This window comes from Pogoniulus pusillus, chromosome 5, assembly GCF_015220805.1.
Source record: "Pogoniulus pusillus isolate bPogPus1 chromosome 5, bPogPus1.pri, whole genome shotgun sequence".
NCBI lineage: Eukaryota > Metazoa > Chordata > Aves > Piciformes > Lybiidae > Pogoniulus > Pogoniulus pusillus.
Window position 1 is genome coordinate 39,428,858 of NC_087268.1, and position 16,327 is coordinate 39,445,184.

The 16,327-nt window shown below is 46.1% G+C and overlaps 1 protein-coding gene across 6 annotated transcripts in view; it reads right to left on the bottom strand.

Annotated features, from left to right (window-relative positions):
• The window catches only part of CLYBL (citramalyl-CoA lyase), a 229,700-nt gene extending 214,917 nt beyond the window's left edge, over positions 1–14,783 (bottom strand). For all 6 annotated transcript variants that reach the window (XR_010302386.1, XR_010302387.1, XR_010302388.1 and 3 more), the window contains exon 1: positions 14,700–14,783. Coding sequence is in view for 3 of the 6 variants with exons in the window: in XM_064143835.1 (XP_063999905.1) it covers positions 14,700–14,770 (71 nt within the window). In the remaining 3 variants the exon portion in view is untranslated. The remainder of the gene's footprint in view (positions 1–14,699) is intronic.
• Between the last annotated feature and the right edge of the window lie 1,544 nt (positions 14,784–16,327).

The window sequence follows — 16,327 nt, forward strand, 5'->3', positions numbered from 1 at the left end:
AAATTATGTGCTGCTGATAAATGTGTGTACTGCAGGAGGGTGGTCTGAAACAACAGTTAAGGGTTCAACAACTAAACAAGGGGGAGAAAAAAAGGGCAAAAAGGGGGTATAATTTTGAGATACTATTTTCTACTCTCTGCATCTCCTTTCCTCTTGTTTAAATATCTGCCCATAATAAGAACATTGCAACCAGTCGAGTCTTTAAGTGAATCATATTAGTGGCATAAATTTTGGGACACAAACCAACGGGAACCTCTTCTTTATGTTCTGAGCAGTAAAGCTGCTGTGAGGTGAGGCAGGAGCAGGCAGCAAAGCTAAGGGGTGAGAAGGGAACTGGCCATTAACTTATCAATTCCAGGCCTTCGCTTTCTAATTGACAACCTCAGGGCTACTTTCATCACTTGTCGACCTCAAATCTGCACTCAATTTTTCCTTTAGATAATGATGCAACTACAGCGTAATGGTGTTTCTGACATGTTGCAGTGTGTAGCAGTAGGAAGATTTCCTTGGTAGCTTAAGCTTAACAGGAAAGAGGGGAAAAGAATAATCAGCTGTTAAATGGTTTTCACATCTATCAACTTTTCAAAAGAAACAGTTAGTAAGGAAACAGATTTTATCCTTTCAGTATGCTGAAGACACTATTTGGTAAGGACCCCAACCCACCTTCAGTGCTTTAGTGTTGGTACAGATGTAACAAAATAATGAAGAGCGAATGTTCAATGCAGTAAGCCCACAAAACATGCATTCATAAGTAAAACTTAAGTAAATGAACCCACAAAAAATAGAAATGCATTACAAATTAGAGAAATTAAATGGTAACCCCACAAAAAAAGGTCACTGAAAATAGGCTGCTGGCATGCCCCCTCAAGTTGTATGACCTTCACAAAGGAAGCATGTAAGTAACAAGGATGCTGCCATGTCCCTACAGAGCACTGGAAAACCTCAACTCCCATCCATCTGAAGAAACCCAAGTGGAAAGCAACAAAACTACTTGCAAAGAGTCAAGTATGCTTATCACCTCTTGACTGTGAAGTAAAAAGAACCAAGCTGACAAATAACTGTATGTCCACAGGCATCAGAGCACTTAGCTAAACATAAACATAACTGGCTTTTAATAGTAAATAAAAATGTTTTGAGTCTTGCAGTTGACTCTGCAAAAGCCCTAGGGTCATGGAAGACTTAGTGCAGGGGTTTAGGCCCCAAGCATCTCAATCCAGGCCAAAAAAAAAAAAAGCAGCACCAGAGAATGGAGTAACACCAATATGGAGCAAAGCTGGAGGTGGGTAGGTTCAGACTGGACGCGAGGAGGAAGTTGTTCAGCATGAGAGGGGTGAGAGACTGCCCCAGGGAGGTGGTTGAGGCTCCATCCCTGGAGGTGTTTAAGGCCAGGCTGGATGAGGCTTTGGCCAGCCTGGTGTAGGGTAGGGTGTCCCTGAGCATGTCAGGGAGGTTGGAACTAGATGATGCTCGTGGTCCCTTCCAACCCTGACTGATTCTGTGATTCAGTACACTGTTGAAGTACAGCCCCTTCTCTGGCTCCTATGTGATTAACATATAGAGGGAGGACACTTTGGATGCTACACTGGATAGCCAGTTGCTGCTGAAATCAGCATGCATAAACACACAGGTATTGAACTAAAACAATAATAAAACAAAGATGTGGCAGGCACACCTGATGATGTGCAGTTAGGTCTTATCTTCATGGGAATTTAGGCTCTGACAGTGCACACTGGCACTCAAGTAACTTTAGTCATGGGGTGTTAAGGAGGCTATGTTGTCTAGACTTAGATCAGCCCCAGCCATTTAAGATTACACACTCATTTCCGGGTAGCAATTGCTACATTTTGGTCATAAACATAGAAATGATTGCTCCAGCTCATTTGAGGAGTAACAGAGGAGCACATAGGGAAAGCAATACCTGCCCTGAGAATCAACACTGGACTCAGTGTTTCCTTGGGCTGCTGCTCTAGTGCCTTTCAGGCTTTCCAGGTCCATAAAGATGCAATATATTATATATTTACCAGATTACATTCCGTATTCAGAGCCTTAACAGTCAGCTTTATGAAAACTGGATCATAGAATCAACCAGGTTGGAAGAGACCTCCAAGATCATCCAGTCCAACCCATCACCCAGCCCTATCCAGTTAACTAAACCATATATGCTGACATATCACCCACTTTGCTAAAGACTTCTCTTCATTTCAAGTGTTGTGCATGCTGCTACTCCTTTTCACGCTGTTACTCCTTCTCAGCCAGTAAGGAGGCAAGATCTCTCCCTAAAAATAATTCCTTGGGCATGGGTCACCAGTTGCAAAATATTAAAAAGTCAGAAAAAAATATATTTTATAGCCAAATTAGCATCTCAGCAACACAGTAGTCTGTAGTAGTAAAGATAATAAGACCAACATCTGGGTAGTACAACTGATGAGGTTTATGACTGGGATCACTGCCTGTAATGTTTGGGGTTTTTTTTTGGACAAAAGGATATATTAACAGAAGAAGTGTGAAAACCCAGGCTATCACATTAACTGGTAGAGGCAGGTGTTTTCCCATTTTTTTATTAAACCAAACCCTCACCACCTTTGCAATTTTGCCAGTCCAACGCTGCAACCCAGCAGTGCAAACTAGTTCCCTTTCAGGGCTTGGAGTGCGGGTTTTACAAGCCTGTTTTGCTTTCCTGTGCAGGCACTTTAAGCTTATAAATGGCACCTTTCAGTGTCCTGAATTATGAAGGGCAGCTAGCCCTGAATTCTCCCGTTGCTTAATGATCTCACATAAAATGAGGTCCACAAAACTTTTATTACCACTGCAGTTCAAATTCACAGGTGAAGAACCACCAGGGAAAGGATGCGGACATGTCTCTTGCTTTTGCTCTCCTAATTTTCCAGGTGCAAGAAAGTTTCCCACTTGGGCTCAAACAATTAGTTAACTCTCAAAGTGAAGCCTGATCTAAACAAAAAGACTGCAGTATGTTACCTTGATAAGCAGTGGGAAAATCTGAGGAGAAACCCCTTGAGCACAACACATGTTAGCATCCAATGCAGCTTAAACTCCCCTATGTAACTATTTACTTATCGTCTTCTGGTTTCTGCCTAATTTTAGTCACTTATCAACACTAAATATAGCTGACACTTAAGAATTATACATAATATTTAATTAAAACATTAATTGGTTCCTCCCCTATCGTGGTTAATAGTAGCTGACATTTGGAAAACATACTGTACCTCAGCAGTCTGAACAGAAACTCAGAAGTCTTTCCAAAGGGGGGGGGAAAAAGAAGGAAAGGATTTTGTTTGTTACAAATTACTTCTGCTTTTATATGAAGATTTAATGATTCATGGCATGACAAACACAGTGCTAACGAGCTTTGGGTTGCGTTTTTCATTTTTGTTTGAATCCTTTTTTATTCTCCCCTCCCTCTCCCCCCTGTTAAAAACAATTACTAGAGGCCAGTCAAACCCCACTGCATAAACCAGGAAGCCTAGTAAAATTGTAGTTAAAATTGGAGATTTTGTTTCAAGGGTGGCTCAAGAGTCCAATTGGCTTGTTGGCGAGCTGCATACTTTAAATAGCACTTGCATCTGCTCCAAAAAAAAGGAAGCTGGGTAAGTTGCTTCCAAAAACCACATCTACAATGTTCAGTAATGAAAAACAAAAACTGAAGAGCGCAACCTGACTGCTTCATTCCTGCCTTCCAAGGACGAAGCGTTTGAGCCTTTCTGCTTTCTTTGCCATTTTCCAGTGGAAGAATCATAGAATTGACCAGGTCAGAAGAGACCTCCAAGATCAGCTAAGTTTCTTTCAAAATCCATGCAACTCCTGAACTTCACAGATGCTTTGAAGCACTTACAGCCTAGGGCACAGTAACTACAGTGGTGGCTTTCACTTTGAAACCACAGCACTACTTTGGACCCACATGAGGATGATCAGAGAGCTGGAGCACCTCTCCTAAGACTGAAAGAGTTGGGGCTGTTCAGTCTGGAAAAGAGGAGGCTCCAAAGTGACCTTATTGTGGCCAGGTTGGAAGAGACCTCCAAGATCATCCAGTCCAACCTAGCACCCAGCCCTATCCAGTCAACTAGACCATGGCACTAAGTGCCTCAGCCAGGCTTTTCTTGAACACCTCCAGGGACGGTGCCTCCACCACCTCCCTGGGCAGCCCATTCCAATGCCAATCACTCTCTCTGGCAACAACTTCCTCCTAACATCCAGCCTAGACCTCCCCCAGCACATCTTGAGACTGTGTCCCCTTGTCCTATTGCTGGTTGCCTGGGGGAAGAGACCAACCCCCACCTGGCTACATCCTCCCTTCAGGTAGTTGTAGACAGCAGTGAAGTCCCCCCTGAGCCTCCTCTTCTCCAGGCTAAACACCCCCAGCTCCCTCAGCCTCTCCTCATAGGGTTTGTGGTCCAGGCCTCTCACCAGCTTTGCCACCCTTCTCTGGACACATTCCAGTATCTCAACATCTCTCTTGAATTGAGGAGTCCAAAATTGGACACAGTACTCAAGGTGTGGCCTGACCAGGGTTGTGTACAGGGGAAAAATAACCTCCCTCGTCCTACTGGCCACACTGTTCCTGATAAATTAGCAGAATATACAAGCTCTTCATTCTCAGTACTTCTTCAGAAGACACACATGTGCCCATAGGAGCTTAAGAACCTTTCTGCAGGGCATTATTAATCTTGCTGCTAACAGCACAGTATTTTTAAAGCCTAGTAAAACATTGTCTAGTCATAGCAGTGCAAGTCTTGCTTTTTTTATGACCTGGTTTAAAGAAACCAGTTATAAAAATAAAACAAACCAGTAGAAATTATCCCAAATTATTTTTCTTCATTAAGTTACACAAATGACCATCCACCTCAACTACTAACTAGTTACCACACAACATCCTCCTATGACAAACCTTGCCATTTATCACATAGAATCATAGAATGTTTTGTGGTGGAAGGGACCTTTAAAGGTCTCTTGAAATAAGCAGAGAAAATTTTAACTAGATCAACTACATCCCAGGTGGATGATTCAGTCTGAGGGAAGTCCTACCTGACCCTGCTTTGTCCAGCCTCTCCACCCCTGACTCTGGGCTAAGAATACTTTCAGAATTCAAAGTGCCTTAAGGAAGGGGTGTAGTACTTCTGCCTGGCTACAGCCAAGCTGCTTCCCATTTATACCATCAAAAGTCAAGTGACTATCAACCCCTTGAAATACATGTGTTAGTTGAAAGGTTTCTCAAGCTGAAAATACCTAGGATGTTGGGAATTTTAACAAACCATTATATCTGTAGCAGCAGTTAAGACTGAAGTTGCCAGGAAACAGAAATAGGTCTGTGATGAGCTAGTCAAGTTATGCCCATATTCAATATTTCACCTCCCTTTTTTTGAAGAACATTTCTTAAAAACTTAAGCATGAAAACAAACCCCACCCCCACCCCCAACAGACTGAGCAAATGAAAGATTTTCACACCAACTAACACTCCCACAAAATCCCACTGACAATATCAAGAGCGGGGAATCAAACTTCTTTACTACCGAGCCCACAGCAGATAAAGCTGCAATTGTGGTTATACAGTATTGGAAGTGTAGCTACAACACAGTGCAACAGCTTGTTAGTGTTGAAAATATATAAGCTCTTTGTAATTGTGCCTTTGGAATGCCATCTGTCTTGAATTAACATCCACCTGGGATCATGTTTCGATGACCAATATGGACAGATTACTGGAAGTTTAAAACCTCGCTTTCTTTGTAATTGACATTTAAACTGTTTGAAGTTTCTCATTAAGTCCTTTTTTACAAATTAGGTGCAGATGTATAAAGCTAAATGTACAGTACTAAGGGAAATTAGGTCACCTGAAAGCTCAATAATAAAATGTATCAACTGTTTAAATGCAATGAGTGCATTAAAATGTAGAGATCGACTTTGTGCCTCAACTTCTTCAAAGTTTCATCATTTCCCTTTCATTGCTGCAGAACCCACAATGCCAAACATTTTTAATTAAAAAAGCAGACAAGAAAGCAAGTTTGGCCACTCAGCCTGTGATATCTGGTCAACTCTGGCCCACAAAGGGCTGGAGAAGGCAAGGCCGGCAACCACAGTGATACCCACTTCACAGGGGCAAATCCCATTTACACCAATGATGCCAGGAGACTTAAAGAGCACAGGAAGATCTGAGAGGCAAAAGAGCACTGACAAGAAAATAAAGAGAAAATTATAAAGAGGACTTGTTCAATACCCAGGGGCTCACTAACCATGCAGCTGACTTCTAGACCCACTCGCAGTTGAAGTTCTGCAGACCTACTGTGCTCTGTGGCTGTAGAGGGTGGGAGAAAGACGTGTGAAAAGGGCAGTGGGTGGATAAACATCTCCATGCACAGCCTGGCTGACAAAACAAGGGTGGATCAAGTATTTGCCCCTTCCAAACGAAGGCACTCAGAGCTGAAGGAAGCATGAGAAAGGGAGAGACCACCACTAGGAGCCCAGCTGATGAGCAGAGGGCAGGTGTAAATCCTACACAGGGGTTCCTGATAGAAACTCTACAAAGCTCTTAGCATCAAGGGGATTTTACTTGTCAGAATGACTCTTTGAGAAGATACTTCAAGTACAGCTGCTCAATTTCCCCCAAAGGCATGAAAACCCCAGCCATCTAGCCTTTAGGAGTAGCCAAGAAATACTGCACAAGCCTGTGAGAGCTCAATGCTGGAAAGCACTGAACATCCACCAAGGAAATAAATGCCCTCATTTCCCATGAAGAACCACAAAGAAGCAGTGGCATTTGGTCTCAAGACAGCATCCCACAGTTGGCAGCACTTAAACCCAATGTGATCAAGTAGGTTTGGTGGAAGGTCTGTTAATCCCCTCTCCTGGAGAAAGATCTTCCAGGATAAATTAGGACACTGCCTACATAAAATGCACAACTGCAAATCCTTTTGGCACCACAGCTAGCATGTCAGTTCTTGAAATGATGCCAAAAGGAGATCCCCAGCTCCCTGCTCATAAGCATGGAGATGTGATGGAAGTGGTCTTCTTTTAGAAGCTTGTAAACAAGACAAATACACTGCCAACCCCATAATTTTGTATGTGTTTAGACTACATTATTGCCTCTTAAGTAAACTGTCTCCAGTATTGTTACTGAAGTGATTTAAAAATCACTATAGTGATTTTTAAAAGCTTTCCTGTTCACATCCCCATATAACTCTATTCTGGTAGGCTACTAAAATTCTTCAGGCAAAATAAATGCAAACTTTCTGCTGGATATGTTTCTGCTGCTTCTGATAAACCATCAAGCAGCTTTGCAAGGTGAACAGCAGGTCCCAACACACTATCTGAAAAGGATGGCTGAGGATTCCAGTTCCATTATCCATGAAATCTTTCCCTATGCTCATACAAATCTTCAGCTCAAGCAGGAATCTGGAGAAAAAAAAACTATGCACATTTTCAAAAGAAAGAAAAAATAAACCAACTGTAAACAAGCAAAGTGCAACACCTGTGTGATGGTTTGGGTGTTCACCGCCCCTCACACTTTAGAAATCACCCAGACTAAACTCAGCCAGCTCTGGAAATATGAATGAAGCTTCTATTTACAGCTTAGCACAATATACAAGCAGATATTTACAGTATATGCAGTTAGAAACACAACTCCCCTCCCAGGAGTCCCCAGGAGAGGCTCTCTACCACCCCTTCACCTTCTCCCTACCCCTCTCAACCTTACCCCAGTCCCAAGGACGAATAGATGTTCGGTGAGAGGTTAAGAAGCAAAGTGGGTAAGCCCCAAATGGAGGGTGAGGTTAGAGAGGAAGATGCAGCTCAGCCAGCAGCCCAAGTGAGAGTGGTTATCTATGGTTTTATTTCTTGTTCCTATACATCTTAGCAAGCCTATAAGCAAAGTAGACATCACCATTGTTTTCCTTTCACAGCCTGTAATCTAGTTCTTCTCACCAAAACATTCTAGCTAGCTTCAAACTAGCACAACCTGGGAAGGAACAAAACCTGACCAACAGAATACAGCAAGGCAACAACATTTTCCAGGATGGGATGGCCTGACTTATTTGCAAAGGGAAATGAATAACTCATTTGCCACTTGTACTGAACAAGAAAGACTTCTAAGGAAAGTGTATTTATACCCAGTTCTGTCTTGCTCAAACACTTTATGAATACCAGCTTTCATTGGGCTAACAGGTATACAAAGGCACAGGAGCAGGCAGGACTCTCCAGAGCCACCTTAGCATTAGTTGGGGTGTCAGCAGCGATTAGCTGGACACACTCAGCTTTGCACCCTGCTTCTCATTAACATTAATTAGCTGGCATAATAACTCTACTGCTGCCAGGAGGAGAACTGGCTCAGGCAACAGTTTCACAGTCCTTAATGCCGAGTACAGTTGCCAGAGTGCAGAACAGGGAGCTTACGTTGGCTCTGTATCTTTCTGCCAAGGGCAAAGGAGAGGAGAGACCTGGTTCAGCAGAAAGCTTGAGGAGTGTGGACAGGTAATACCTTCTTTGGTGCAAGACCTCCCAATAAAACTTCAACCTGCAAAAATGTTTGAAACACCAGAGCTATGGCTCAACTTTGTAACATGCTTCACTTGACCTAGCAGCAATGCCTGATAAAAGGCCCCATCCTGAACGCTTGGCTGTGTACAGCCCAATGATGGTAGTTGCAAGGTAAACTGAGGCTTCATCAGGTCCACCTCCGAAGAGATCACAACACTGGGGACTCAATTAGCAGCGTTCAAGGTGTCTCCTTCTTTCCTGATGTGAGCCACTATGAGTTTCTCACCTCGCTAGCAACATGACACTAGTTTAAGGGAACCAAAGAGACCTTGTAGAAAAACAGATTCTGCAGATGCCTTGCGACAGTTCTGCCAGATAAAGTGTTTTTATCACTAGAAAGTCACACCTTCAAACAAATTTCACCCCGAGGCCATAATCTCAAAAGACATGCATAAAAATGTGTAGAACATAAAATGAGTGATTTTTTGGATAGATGTTCAGGAGAAAAAAAAACCCTTCCAGACTTAACGCTTTATTGATATTCTTGGTTATAGCTCCACACACACTGAGCAGGATCAGCTGCTGGTAAGGACCAAGATTCGTGTCTTTTCATTTAAACACTGCAACAAAGAATAAAACTATTTCACAACTAACAAAGGGGAACTCTAATTTACATGAACAATTTCAGCTCCCATTGCATTAGCACCCTCCAGTGTCCAATTCATGAAAGGCATCACAGTATCACAGTATCACCAAGGTTGGAAGAGACCTCATAGATCATCAAGTCCAACCCTTTACCACAGAGCTCAAGGCCAGACCATGGCACCAAGTGCCACGTCCAATCCTGCCTTGAACAGCTCCAGGAACGGCAACTCCACCACCTCCCCGGGCAGCCCATTCCAGTGTCCAATGACTCTCTCAGTGAAGAACTTTCTCCTCACCTCGAGCCTAAATTTCCCCTGGCGTAGCTTGAGGCTGTGTCCTCTCGTTCTGGTGCTGGCCACCTGAGAGAAGAGAGCAGCCTCCTCCTGGCCACATTACTAATGGCATCATTACTAATTTGCCAAGCAGACACAAACTTAAAGACTGTCAAACACAAGACTGAGCAGCAGTAGATTCCTGGGCAGGAAGATGGTAGTCAGAGATGAGAGAAGTAACTCCCAATTTTAGATGACACAGAAGCAGTCCCTGAACAAGATCTGACACAAGGTTAGTACATGGTGGTGTCTGCACCTTTGGCACACTGTTCTCTGTGTGCCCACAAGGTATATAACATATTCTGCAGCACTCCACCAAGATGTGAACTTACTGATGCCACTTGATTGACTTAGTGCAGGCACACAGGTACAGAACGGACTTGAACATGCCATGTAAATAAATATACGTGGAAAAAACTCCTCTTGTACACAGGTGAAGCAGATGTGCGTTTGGCTAGCTAAGGGCAAATAAGTGGTCACAACTTTCATGTGCAGTGCTCTTACTGCATAATCAGCAGGCAAAGAGAGAGCCCTTTACTGAGACCTGCCAGTAGGAAAGCTTTCACAGCCGAATGCTTTCCTACATTGTCTTTGAAAGCTCTCACAGTCAAATGCTTTCCTACATTGTCTTTAAAAGTCCAACTGAAACTCTTGACAAAAATCAGCAGAAAGAACAGCTGCATTTGTTATTAATAAACAGCTGGAAGGAGTTTTTATGAACTTCTTCCAACATGACAAAATTCAGGGAAACGAGCAGGGAAAGCCCAAAAGGCTGAGGAATGTCACAAGTAAGAAAAAGCAACTCTGGGTACCATAGGTTTCACCTGCCTGCTAGTGACACAAATGCTTCGTTTGCATTCTCACAGCCGCACTGCACAGTGGCTTCAATAGGCTCAGCAATGTCTGCACAAAGAGAGGGTGGCAGTACCTGGAAAGGCCACGTTGGAGGTACCTGCTGTAATTTGAGTCCCAGCTCACCAATGTGACAATGAGCACTAGTGCTGGGAGTCAGCAGCTCCTGCTAAATACCAAATTGATGCTCATTAAATACACCCAAGACGCACCTCGGTTGCTGACATTTTAAGGCATCCCTGTATTTTCTCCTCTGCTGAAAACAGCTATGTGGTTACCCAGCAAGGACTCCTCGTGCTTTATCCTGCTCTGGTCTCTGACCGTTCGAGTGCCCCAAATTCGGTGGTCACCACCTGTGTGGTGGCCTCTCAAGCTCCATAGCAGCACTGATGACAAGGAGCAGGCAGTTCCCACTTCAGGGCGTCTGTCACATCTCCTGAGTGTCAAGCGAGGGGGCTGTGGTGTTTATCAGCCATATCCTATCCTATGGCAGCACTAGCCAAGGAAGCCATTTCTGACCATGTCTAGGAGACAGCAGCCTCATTGTGGGCGTGCTGTCACTCTCCTCTGCCAGCTCTGAATAGGTGTGTGATGGTTTGGGTGTTCCACCCACACACACACTTTGGAAATCACCCAAACTAGACTCAGCCAGCTCTGGAAATATGAATGAAACTTATATTTACAGCCAGCACAATATACAAGCAGATATTTACAGTATATACAGAAATAGACAAGGTAAAAGGTAATACAGAAACACAACAGCCCTCCCAGAGACCTGAGTCCCCAGGAGGGGCTCCCAAACTGCCCCTTCACCTTCTCCCTACCCCTCTCAACCTTACCCCAGTCCCAAGGAAGAATGGAGGTTTAGCCAGGGGGTTAGGAAGCCAAGTGGATTAATCAGAAAAACAGCAGAGAAACAGAGGGTGAGGCTAGAGATGCAGCCCAGAGCTCCCCAGCAGAAGAGCCTTATCTATGTTTTGATTCTTCTTGTTGTATCTCTCAGTAAGCCTATGAGTGAAGTAGACATCAGCTTTTTTTTCCTTCCACAGCCTGTAATCTATCTCTTCTCACCAAAACATTCTAGCTGGATTCAAACTAGTACAAGGTGCTATACACATATAATGTGATCATCTGCTTGCCCTCAAACTGCATAGGTGCCTCACTAGAGTGTAAATATTCAACATTCCTCATGACCAGAAAGAGCAAGGAATAGCATTTATGATTCTACACCAGTACAGGTGGGGAGGAAAGAGTGCAGTGAAGGTGGGAAAAGGCACAGATATGAGTGCATCTTCTTCAGAAACAGGTTGTAAAAGTAATCTGAAGGAGGTGGGCTGGAAAAATGACCCTGGGTGCTAGACATACCATACTGTGGACAAGAAAGCCTGGTTCAGATTTTATGGGCTACTCACATTGCCTCTAGCAGAGCACAAAGCAGTCTGTCTACCCCTGAGGTTCCCCAAGAACACCAACATCAATATTACATGTTTACGGTAACATCCATGTTACAGACTGCACACTCTTGTCGGTCAGCTATAAAATATTTACAGTATCATCCTCTCAACAGAGGCCACAAGAATTTAAAGCTTTAAATATTAAAATGGATTAACATTTGATTGCCTGCATAGTATCAGTGCTAAAAAAAAAAATCAGCTCTTACTCTAGAAGCATGGTTGAAAACCTCACTTAGATTTGCACAGACTCAACAATCAGCCAACTCTGGCAGAAGTCACTCTCTGCCTGCCAGTAATACACAGGCATGCACCTGTGGGCAGAGGGATGGGCATTAAAACCACATAGATCTCAGAATCACAGTCACAGAATGGTAGGGATTGGAAGGGACCTCTGAAGATGATCTAGTCCAACACTACCCCCACCCTACGAAAGGAGGTTCACTTAAGGCAAGCCCCACAGGGAACACATGCGGGTGGGTTTTGAAAGGCTCCAGAGAGGGAGATTTTGTTGATCAGAAAGTATTAGTGAGTCCATCAAGGCACTGGGAATGTGGCTGAGTACTCCAAGCATTATGTTGGAAGCATCTGCTGGTTTCTGCTATAGAAAGACTCAGAGGGGATTTGATACATGTTTATAAGTATCTGAAGGCTGGCCAGGAGCAGGGGGACAGGCTCTGCTCACTTGCTCCCTGTGATAGGACAAGGAGCAACGGGTGCAAGTTGCAGCAAAAGAGGTTCCGCCTCAACACAAGGGGGAACTTCTTTACTGTAAGGGTCACAGAGCACTGGAACAGGCTCCCCAGAGAGGTTGTGTAGTCTCTTCATCTGGAGGCTTTCAAGGCCTGTCTGGATGTGTTCCTCTGTGATCTGTGTTAGATAGTATTGTCCTGCTCTGGCAGGGGGGGTGGATTTGATGATCTCCTTGGGTCCCTTCCAACCCCTATTATACTGTGAAAGAGATAATTCATTTTTTTCTGACCTTTGGGAAGAGTTTTACCTTCTACAGTGTGTGCCATGGTTGGAAACAGATCACCTCAGCTTTTTCACATGTCACAAGCAGGGTCTGAGAAGCAGTTCTGTCCCCTTGACTAGGTAGGATTCACTGGAACAGGCTGTCCAGAGAGGAGTCTCCTTTTTTAGGGAACTTTCAAAACCTGCCTGGCTGCATCCCTGTGTGGACTACCCTAGGTGATCCTGCTTTGGCCGGGGGGTTGGACTCGATCTCTGGAGGTCCCTTCCAACCTCTAATATTCTGTGATTCCTTGTAGGGAATGAGTCTTATCTGAATAACCCTCTGGATCACACATGTTATATCTCCAGGAGAAAAAAAGAGTCGGAGCTCTCATTTTACATAGCATATATCATTCAGAGACTGATTCTGCAAAGTGACCTGCCTGAGGATCAAATATTTACAATGTTGTTTTTTTCCCTGAAGTCCATGTCTTGATACCTGTTTGTCCACCATTGGGAAAACACCTGGTCAGGGCTGGAATGGGCAGATCATTCCCTGTGCAGGAGCACTACCAAAGCAGGCAGCCAAGCAAGGACAATTTTGTGTTAAGTGGAAGAAACTAACTTGTTTTCACACTCCTTGTGCCTGTGTGTGGCATGTTATCAGTGCCTCTCACAGGGAGGCACAGAGCAGAAGCTGGCAGCTTCTGACAGTGGGAAAGGCCAAGACACCCATAAAGAGGTTCACAGAATCACAGAATCGTTTAGGTTGGAAAAGACCTTTAAAGAGCCTGTCTGATCATTAACCTAGCACTGCCAAGCCTACTGCTAAAACAACTTATTTACATGTCTCTCAGATACTCGAGGCATTCATGTCCAGAGAAGGGCCACGAGGACGATCAAAGGCTGGAGCACCTCTGAGTTGGGGCTGTTCAGTCTAGAGGAGGCTCTGAGGTGACCTTATTGTGGCCTTCCAGTATCTGAAGGGGGCCTGTAGAAAAGCTGAGGAGGGACTTTTTAGGCTATCAGGTAGTGACAGGTCTAGGGGGAATGGAGTGAAGCTGGGGGTGGGTAGGTTTCAGACTGGACATGATGATGAAGTTCTCCACCATGAGTGGTGAGAGCCTGGAATGGGTTGCCCGGGAAGACAGTTGAGGTCCCATCCCTGGAGGTGTTTAAGGCCAGGCTGGATGAGGCTGTGGCCAGCCTGCTTTTGGGTAGGGTGTCCCTGCCCATGGCAGATGATCCTTGTGGTCCCTTCCAACCCTGACTGATTCTATGATTCCATGAATGGTGACCCAATCACTTTCCTAGGCAGCCTGTTCCAATGCTTGACAAATCTTCTAGAGAATATTTTTTTCCTAATGCCCAACCTGGAATTCTGAAGCTGTTTCCTCTTGGTTTACTTTTCACTTGGGTAAACGAATCACCCCCCACTTCGCTGTGTGAACGAGGTCTCTCCAGAACCTCCTTTTCCCCAGACTGAACAACCTCAGCTCCCTCAGACACTCCTCACAGGACTTGTTCTGTAGTCTCTATGCAGTTCTGCCGGCTGCTGCCCGTCCAAGCCAGCAAGGAAACTGCGGAGCTAGGGCACCACGGTTTCTCCAGCGCTGGCTCACGGCACTCCGGCCCTGCCTCGGCACGCCGCCTCTCCCACAGGCCACCAGGGGCTCGCCGCCCGCTGGGCCCATCTCAGCTCCGCCACGCCGCAGCGGCTCAACCCCAGTCACTCCGGCTAAGGGGCCATGGCCGCAGCCCCCTGTCCGGCCTGGCGCCACCACTCAGGCTAACGCTACCCCTCTGGCCCCGCCGGACCGCGCGCACGCTGGCAGCGCTCGGGGGACAGCAGTGGTCTGGGCAGGGGAGGCGGCACAAGACCCCTCCCGAGCACGGCTTGCATGGGTGAGGGGGGTGAGGGGGAAGAGGCGGTGTCGGGGGTCCCCGGATCCCGCCCCCCGCGCACGGCGGCCGCGTCACTCACAGTCTCCACCTCCTCAGGCGCAGCCCAGTCCGCGACGAGACCCACGCTGCCGCTGCCGCCGCCGCCATCATCTCCGCCGCGGCGCCGCCCCCGCACCACCTATTGGGTGAGGCGGCGGCGTTGCCCTCTACTGCGTCCCTCCTCCTCACTGTGCTCATTGGTTGACAGGGGGAAAGAGGTGTGGCCCGAGCCACGCCCCCCACGTGCGCGGCGGGCCGGGCGCCGCGGGGCAGCCTCCCGCACAGCTGCGGCGGCCGTTAAGGGCGAGTCGCCCCCGGGCGCATGCCCGGGCCCGAGCGCCCCGCGGCGCGTTGGAGGTGCGTAGGATCATAGAGTGCGTTGGGCTGGAAAGGCCCTTTAAAGGTCATCTAGTGCAATCCCTCTGCAGTGAGCAGATACCTCCAACTGGATCAGGTTTCCCAGAGCCCCACCAAGTCTGACCTTGATCTCCAGGCATGGGGCCTCCACTACCTCCCTTGGCAGCCTGTTCAGTGTTCTTCTGCCGTCATGGTAAAGAACTTGTGCCTTATGTACAATCTTAATATGCCCTGCTCTAGTTTATCGCCATTGCCACTCATCCTGTTGCTACGTGCTCTTGTAAATAGTCCCTGCTCACCTTTCTCACAGCCCTTGTTTGGGTACTGAAAGACTGCTCTCTGTTGTCCCTGGAGCCTGCTCCGGACTGAACAACCCCAGCTCTCTTCATCTGTCTTCACTTCCCCTTGCTCCCGCTGCCCACGGTTAGGGCATAGCTCCCCTGCCAGCTACCCGGCAGGCCTGAATGGGAGGTGGGCTTAGTATCACCTTACCAGGAAAGTGGTGTCAGCACAGGTGTCAGCCTGTGTTCAGGCCTCTCACCAGCTTTGTTGCCCTTCTCTGGACACATTCCAGTATCTCAACACCTCTCATGAATTGAGGAGCCCAGAACCTGGCACAGCACTCAAGATATGGCCTGACCAGTGTTAGTCTGGTGTCCTTCTGAAAGCATAGTGTGAGAAATATATGCTTGATCCGATCAATTCATGGCAAGAGGCCACAGACAGGGAGGAAGGGGGGGTTTGAGTGGAGCTGCACTCCTCCTTGCACAGCCATCGCAAGAGTATACACTTGGCTTAAGATAACAGCAATAACTAATTAGAAACTAGAAAGGTTAGTGGAGGAGGGAGGCAGGTGGAAGAGACAGCCTTTGTGCGTGGGCAAACCGAGGAAGAGTCATACGAAGGACACTACTAGTTTGGAGTTCATGGAAAGGACACTTGAGGAAGACCCCTTACTTCATCACTGAAGACTCCTTACTTCATCACTGAAGACCACCAGAGGGACCACTGGATAAAAAGAGACATGCGTGGAAGAGACACCTCCCATTCTTAAAACTGACAAGGAAAACCCAACCTTTTCTTAGAATTAGTAATGAATATGTAATAGAATAGGGTATAAAAAGGGAAAATTGAAGGCAAAGTGTGTGCGTTAGGGCAGAGCAGAGCCTCCCCACGCACCCAGGCCTGTGCATTGCTTGATTCCTGCCACTCTATTAAAGCCTTAACTTGCATGAACACAAGTTTATGCCTGTTAGTTATGACAACAGTACAGTTGCTATGGAAGAGCAATGCCAATATTCTGGAAGAAGA